The sequence below is a fragment of the Pelobates fuscus genome, chromosome 1 (assembly GCF_036172605.1).
Source record: "Pelobates fuscus isolate aPelFus1 chromosome 1, aPelFus1.pri, whole genome shotgun sequence".
NCBI lineage: Eukaryota > Metazoa > Chordata > Amphibia > Anura > Pelobatidae > Pelobates > Pelobates fuscus.
This window is the reverse complement of record NC_086317.1, coordinates 177,294,066-177,302,229: the sequence shown is the minus strand read 5'-3', so window position 1 is coordinate 177,302,229 and position 8,164 is coordinate 177,294,066. Positions and strand designations below refer to the sequence as shown.

Below are 8,164 nucleotides of genomic sequence, written 5' to 3'. Positions count from 1 at the left end.
GTGATTCGAAAATATGTTCTGCTTGTTACGTTATGTAAATTGAGAATCCCCTAGGAACTACAGGTGATACTCGAAAAATTAGAATATCGTGCAAAAGTTAATTTATTTCAGTAATGCAACATAAAGGGGGAAACTAATGTATGAGATAGACGCATTACATGCAAAGCAAGATAGTTCCATCTGTGATTTGTCATAAATGCAGTGATTATGGCTTACCGCTCATGAAAATCCGAAATCCACAATCTCAGTAAATTAGAATATTACATGCAATCAATAAAACAAGGAGTGTACATAGAACCATATCGGACCTCTGAAAAGTATAAGCATGCATATGGACTCAGTACTTGGTTTGGGCCCCTTTTGCAGCACTTACTGCCTCAATGCGGCGTGGCATGGAAGCTATCAGCCTGTGACACTGCTGAGGTGTTATGGAAGACCAGGAGGCTTAGCAGGATGCTTAGAGCCTTCACCCCTTCTGCATTGTTCGGTATCATGTCTCTCATCTTTCTCTTGGCAATGCCCCATAGATTCTGGCCAATCAAGCACAGTAATCCTATGGTCATTGAACCAGGCTTTGGTGCTTTTGGCAGTGTGGGCAGGTGCCAAGTCCTGCTGGAAAATGAAGTCAGCATCCCCATAAAGCTCGTCTGCGGAAGGAAGCATGAAGTGCTCCAAAATCTCCTGGTAGACGGCTGCGTTAACCCTGGACTTAATGAAGCACAGTGGACCAACACCAGCAGATGACATGGTCCCCAAACCAACACAGACTGTGGAAACTTCACACTGGACTTCAAGCATCTTGCAGTGTGTGCCTCTCCATTATTCCTCCAGACTCTGGGTCCTTGGTTTCCAAATGAGATGCAAAAGTTGCTCTCATCAGAAAAGAGGACTTTGGACCACTGAGCAACAGACCAGGTCTGTTTTTCTTTAGCCCCGGTAAGACTTTGTTTGTTGTTCAGGAGCGGCTTGACAAGAGGAATACGACATCTGAAGCCCATGTCCAGGATCCGTCTGTGTGTGGTGGCTCTTGATGCACTGACTCCAGCCTCAGTCCACTCCTTGTGAAAGTCCCCAACACATTTGAATGGCCTTTTCCTGACAATCCTCTCCAGGCTGCGGTCATCCCTGCTGCTTGTGCACCTTTTTCTTCCACACTTTTCCCTTCCACATAACTTTCTATTAATGTGCTTTGATACAGCACTTTGGGAACATCCAACTTCCTTTGCAATTACCTTTTGTGGCTTTCCCTCCTTATGGAGGGTGTCAATGATGGTTTTCTGCACAACTGTCAGGTCAGCAGTCTTCCCCATGATAGTGATTCCTACTGAACCATACTGAGAGACCATTTAAAGGCTCAGAAACTCTTTGCAGGTGTTATGACTTACTTAGCTGATTAGAGTGTGACACTGAGAGCCTAGAATATTGCACCTTTTTCATAATATTCTAATTTACTGAGATTGTGGATTTGGGGTTTTCATGAGCTGCAAGCCATAATCATCGCACTTATGACAAATCACGGCTTGAACTATCTTGCTTTGCATGTAATGCGTCTATCTCATATATTAGTTTCCCCTTTTACATTGCATTACTGAAATAAATTAACTTTTGCACGATATTCAAATTTTTCGGGTATTACCTGTATATCCAGTTTGGATTTATTGCAATCATCAGCAGAAAAAAACCCTCTAGAAACACCAAACTCTCAAAAGATATTCACCCATATGAGTCCCCTTTTCCATTGTAGTGAATGGAGGTTATGGGATTGTTGAGAGTCCTGTGGAATATTCCATAGGAAGGGGGGGGCAGCTATGCCATTTGGTTAACAATTTCATTACCAGTTACCTGATTCCTATCCCCCCAAACATTAGCAATCAATGAAAAACAAATGTGTTACTGCTGGTTTTAGAGGCACTAACTGAATCCGGACACAAACTATGATATCTCCGTCGTGTAGATAGGTTTCAGAGCACTGGGATAGGTTAATGGATGGATGGGTGAGCAAGAAAATTTGGCTTTGGAAAGGAATATGGCTTGGAGGTTATAGGAGTTTTGGGGGAATGGTTTAAGGGTAGCTGACTGATACAAGATGGGGCTGCAATACACAGTCTGCAGACCAATATGAGAGTGCTAACTTTACTAATCTCTATTAAGCAATTAAATTTATTTTTATACACATTTTGACGAACAACCTTTCTCTCTTTGGACAATAATATTATGAACACCTATTCCTTTGAAATAAATGCTAAACACTATTACAATAAAATAAAATAAAATAAACATCTGAACAACTTTCTATATTTTCAACATCCTCTACCAATTAAAGGAAGAACTGCATAATTATGGTATACAGTTTAGAAATCTGTATAGCAGTTTCAAGGTTATGCCCAGTGATATGCATTCAATTAATTCATTGCCTTCTTAGTTGTTAGGATCTCTGCAGTTTAGGAAGGTCAAACATGAATGTCCGGTGAAGTGGGATAAAAGTTTTTTTGCAGAGAGTAAATTAATGAACATGAAACTTTTTTTCAGGTGGACTAAATGGGCTCCACGTAATTTGCTGGATACAGGCCTTGGCGCCCATTGTCCAGTTGCCCCCTACACCAGCCTTGTTCATCTTCATCCTCCAACTTTGTCAGTTCTTCACCTGAAAATAAAAGAAATCTGTTTTATTGGAATGGTTATCTAAATATTAAACAAAATGTCAGAATTTAATGGTTATTTTCCTTTCAAAACCATTAAAGGGACACTAGAGTCACCAGAACAACTACAGTTTAATTGGTTCTTGTGTCTGTAGCCTGTCCCTGCAGGTTTTTTTAATGTAAATGCTGCCTTTTCAAAGAAAAGGCTGTGTTTACATTGGTACCTAGTAACACCTCTAATAGCAGTTACTCAGACACTGTGCAGCACTGGCGTACAGTGTCCCCATGCTTTGCATGGAGACACTGAAGTTTCCCCACAGAGATGCATTGATTCAATACAGATCTATGAGGAGATGCTGATTGGCACAGCGTGGCTTGAATGCTTTTTTGCATAAACAGAATATTCAAGGATAAAATTCATATGTATGTAAGCAGATTGTGGATCCGAGGAGAAATCTGATTGCCATTATGGAGTCAAGAATTAATAGTTTTTCCCTTTTTGTGGCACAATTGCAGAAAACTACAATAGTTTTTTTTACCATTCTTTTGGAACTGAATAAAAATGGAGTTCAGGGTTGAATTTGATGGACTTTACTCTTTTTTTCAATCTAGACAACTATGAACTATGTAACTATGAATAACATTAATTATAACATTACCTGTCAAGGTGTGGAATATATTAGGCAGAAAGTGAACAGTCAGTTCTTGAATTCATTAGTTGGAAGCAGGAAAAATGGGCAAGCAAAAAGATCTGACTTTGACCAGGGCCAAAGAGTGATGGATATATGTCTGGGTCAGTAGTAATTCACAAACAGAGGATACTGCACTCACAGGTGTGAGTCCAGGTGCTTATCAGGGTCAGGGTTGGCAAAACCCAGTTTAGTAGATAAAATAAATTAGGTCCAGGCACTCAGGATTGCTGCAGAAAGGCAGGTTTATTGGAACAAAAAGTGCTATGTTTCGGTCTACACAGAGGCCTTTATCAAGCTTGAGTCATGGACGCCCAAGCTCATTGGTGCACATGGGATGCGAAGGTTAGCTGGTCTGGTCGGAACGCACAGAAGAGCTACTGTAGCTTAAATTTCTGAAAAACTTAATGCTGCCATGAAACAAATCTGGTAGAACCTTAGATGGGGATGTGAGTGCCAGAACTGGAACATGGAACAATGGAGGAAGGTTGCCTCATCTGATGAATCTTGTTTTCTATTTTTATACTAAATCAGGTAGTTGGACTGGTGTGTGTATTGTTTACCTGGGGAAGAGATGGCAGCAAGATGCACTAATGGAAAAGGCAGGCCAGCGGAGGCAGTGTTATAGAGAATTGGGCAATGTTCTGGAAAATTTTGGCCTTGCCTTGGACTCCAAATGTCTTAGATCTCAATCTGATTGAGCATCTGTGGGATGTGTTGGAACAACAAATCTGATCCATGGAAGCCCTACCTCGCAACTTGCAGTACTTAAAGGATCGGCTGCTAATGTCTTGGTGCCTGATACCACAAGACACATTCAGAGGCAGTGGCGTACATACCGTGGTCGCAGTGGTCGCGGCTGCGACCGTGCCCGGCCCACCAGGGGTGGCCGCCCTGCGACCCAGTATTTACCCACTGTGGCCAGCCTCTTCTTCCGGGGGGCCCAGGAGCCGGCCACCTCAGGGCCCCCCAGGCTGGCCCTGGTGTCACTGGTCAGCGGGCGGGCAGGCTGGCGGGCGCGCGAGGGAGCACTCTCCCCTGAGTGCTCCATCTTCAGCTCCCTTGCGCACCGTGTACTGATGCAGGAGCCAGAAGATGACGTCATATTCTGGCTCTGGCATCAGTATGCAGCGCGCGAGGGAGCTGAACAGGAAGCTCTCAGCCAGGGAGAGTGCTCCCTCGCGCGCCCGCTGACCGGCCGCCCAGGAGCACCACTGGACCCCAGGGAATCCCCTCAGCACTCCCAAAGAGAGGTAGGCTGGGGGATGAAAAAAAAAAAAACGTTTGTGTGTGTTAGAGTGTGTGTGTGTGTCAGTGAATGTGTTACTGTGTGTGTGTGTTACTGAGTGTTAGTTTGTGTGCGTCTGTTACTGAGTCTGTTTGGTGTCTGTTAGTGAGTGTGTTTTGTAAGTGAGTGTGTATGTGTCTGTCTGTCAGTGAGTGTGTATGTATGCCTGTCACCGAGTGTGTGTCTGTCAGTAAATGTGTGTGTCTGTTAGCTAGTGTGTATGCGTCTATTCGTGAGAGTGTGTGTGTGTCTGTTAGCTAGTGTGTATGTGTCTGTTCGTGAGAGTGTGTGCGTGTATGTGTGTCTTCAGCACTTACCTTTCTCCAGCGCCGGACTCCCTTGACGCTGGGGATCCCTCCGCCCCGATCCGCCTCTCAGCTCCGAATGCCCTCAATGCTTTCCTATGGACGTTCAGCGTCTTCTCACTGTGATTTTCACAGTGAGAATTGCCGAAGCTCCTCTAGCGGCTGTCAATGAGACAGCCACTATAGGCTGGATTAACCCTCAGTGAAACATAGCAGTTAAAACTTGAGGGACCTGGCACCCAGACCACTTCATTGGGAGAGGGGGGGGAGGAGAGGTTGGCCACGGATCAGTTTTCGCACAGGGGCACCATGGGTTGTGTGTACGCCACTGTTCAGAGGTCTTGTGGAGTGCATGCCTTGATGGATCAGAGCTTTTTGGCAGCACAAAGGGGTCCTGCATGATATTTGGCAGGTGATTTTGATATTGTGGCTGATTAGTATATACTATATATCATGTAGTAGGGCACATCTGCTGAGTACACAAGGCTAATGGCACATTTGCAGGACACAGTGGCTTCTAACAAAACAGTTAAAACAACGATGCATTGTGTAAGTCATTGAAAATGATTTGTAACAATTCTTTGTAAGGCATGGCAATATATGCTTTGCCCAGAGCCCTGCAGATGTTAGGGGTAGCCCTGAACTCCTTTTCAACTTTTGTACACTCCATGTCTGATCCATGGCAATTTGTAACCCCAATTTAGAATTTTAACCCACTGATTTTTGCAAGTTTGCTCTTTGATATTTTCATACCTCCTAACGTTTCAAATGAAGAAACAGGGAAGCTTTACATTTTAGGGGTGTGACAGTAGGTGTGCCCAGAGGCGGCTGTTCTGAGAAATTTCAGGTGACTTACTAATAACAGTTTATGCAGCTAAAACATAATTTAGAAAAAGAACAATGTATCTTATTTACACAAACTGATCTCTAAAATTGTAGTTTAAAGACACATATTTTAGTTTACTTTGTCGCAGTTTGGAACACGACTCCCTATTATTATTACTATTATTATTATTATTATTTATAAAGCGCCAACAATATGCTTTCTTAGTAAAAGTCTGTTTTTGCCAAATCTTAACAGAAGTTGGATATGTTTCTTTTATTAACAATTTATTTTATGCTCTAGAAATCACTTACTCTGACACAGGTTATGGAGCAAAGAGCTACTCTATTTCTGTGTTCCTGCACACCATTTTGGAATGTGTCCATTAGATGGAGAGAACCAGGGTGTAACAATAAACAAATACCCATCCTTAGAAAACACACAGGAAATCAGAACAGTGATATTGATATCTGAAACCTACAGAGTTCACATATGTATGAACAGAGGAACCATTGTTAATTGCTCTTCCAAGTGCCAGTGCTGCCCAATGCTGTATACATATTTTAACACATGTGATGACTGAATGGAGAGCAGTATCCCTGTTTGAGTGATAAATAACTATTAATATGTAGACCCTTCAAAGTACATTAAGCATCACAAAATAATGTACTTTTACTTTACCTGCTTTGAAGCTCAACTCATCCTGCTCTTGTCCTTCATAGTCATACAATGCTCGAACCCGAACTTTCCATGTTGACTCTTCATCATACTGATTAGTTCCTTCATTAGAGTCTGCAGCTGGATATGGGCTGCTGCCACCCTCGTCATCTGACCAATCAGCAGTGTAGAGTTGAGCTTTTTCATAACTACTCACACTGTGGGCATATGGAAAAGTTATAAAATTCCAGTTTCTGTAATGCCTTGTTTCATCAAAATCTTCTTTTCCATCCATTGTAGCTAATTGTATACTCCCTACATGCATCCTTCTCATTACCTTACTAGTACTTCTACAAAAAGAACTACACTATCTGCAGAAATGCACATATCTATTGCTGAACTATGTCAATGCATTTCTTACATTTTATTTCATTTATATACCACTTATTTTAGACAATAAACTCGTATATGTGTGATTCCAAAACCTCTTGGCCCCATTCACACAGATATGTCATCATGTACATGTCATGAATGTCATATTTTTTCTACCGATTGAACAGAACTGCTGAAAATGTAGATGCTTTAGATCGTAGATAGTTGCATATCATAAAATAATGATACTCTTTGAATCTGATTCTGGGTGAGGCGTTATAGAAGTGTTTACAATGTACTAAATAATAAATTATGACATATTATAAACTATATATTTTACTACAGTAAATTATAACAAAATAAAAAGTAAATTATGAAAACACTTGTGCCAATATAAGATAAGAAGCAAACTTGCTGGATTGGGGGATTTTTCTTATGTTTGCTATTTTGGTATTGATGTTGCTATTCCCTTGCCAGTCACCACATTTTTGTGTTTAGTAATTAACCCCCAGGGCACACACACCACATTTCCCTACTATTATCTCACCTTCCTCGATCACCTCCTTGAGAACTGTTATCGGACGTAGACATAACATTAGTTAGAGCACCTCCTTCCACTTTTTGAGCTTTCTCTTTCCTGGGAATTGAGTGAGTGTAATCTGTATTCCATTCCTAAAGAAAATATCATATATAGAGATAAGTATCATACTTATTAGACTCCTTCAATATTTCACCATCATTATAGTCAATTAATGTTACTTCTTCTCACCTCAAATTGTGGCCAATTCATATGCATTCCTGGGCCATGGGATGCTCGGAACCAACGCAGATCTTCTTGCACATCCGAGCTTTGGATTGATTTCTCAAGTTCATTGTACACTGCTGCATAACTGCAGAGATTTTGCAATATTTCATAATTAATTAAGTCAAAAAGGAATTATCCATCAAATATTGTAACCCTTAAAAGTAAAACCTAATTCCATTCATGCAATATTCCTTTTTGTCCATTATTCCAGGGGGGGGGGGGGGGGGGTGCGGCGAAACCGACCTCGCCACTGGGCATTGGAGAAGACTGATTGCCAGCCTTCTGCCATGTGACTATGGCCCCTGGGATGTATTGCCCTTTAAAGACATTATTTGGGCTTATTGGCACTTTTTCTGCCCCTTTGAATACATGAGAAGGTGTGCCCCTCCCCCATTTCCTGTCTATTGTTCTCCAGCAGGGCGTTGTCCCAGGGACACTGCCAGACTAGTTGAAACTTGTTGCTATGGTTTAACCCCATGGCGATTGGACTGTGTTTGTGGTATCTGAGCGCTGTTCAGATATAGTGAGCGCTCAGATCCAAGCTATCTGGGGATAGGTTGAATGTGGGGGTTCTGTTCAGTGTAAT

General features: G+C 41.9%; 1 protein-coding gene across 1 annotated transcript in view; it reads right to left on the bottom strand.

Annotated features, from left to right (window-relative positions):
• Positions 1-2,119: 2,119 nt before the first annotated feature.
• The window catches only part of PACSIN1 (protein kinase C and casein kinase substrate in neurons 1), a 114,892-nt gene continuing 108,847 nt past the window's right edge, over positions 2,120-8,164 (bottom strand). Inside the window, exons 8-11 of the mRNA XM_063453024.1 lie at positions 7,543-7,663; positions 7,321-7,445; positions 6,426-6,619; positions 2,120-2,644 (exon numbers count right to left, since the gene is read on the bottom strand). Coding sequence (XP_063309094.1) covers positions 2,535-2,644; positions 6,426-6,619; positions 7,321-7,445; positions 7,543-7,663 — 550 coding nt within the window. The 3' untranslated portion in view covers positions 2,120-2,534. The remainder of the gene's footprint in view (positions 2,645-6,425; positions 6,620-7,320; positions 7,446-7,542; positions 7,664-8,164) is intronic.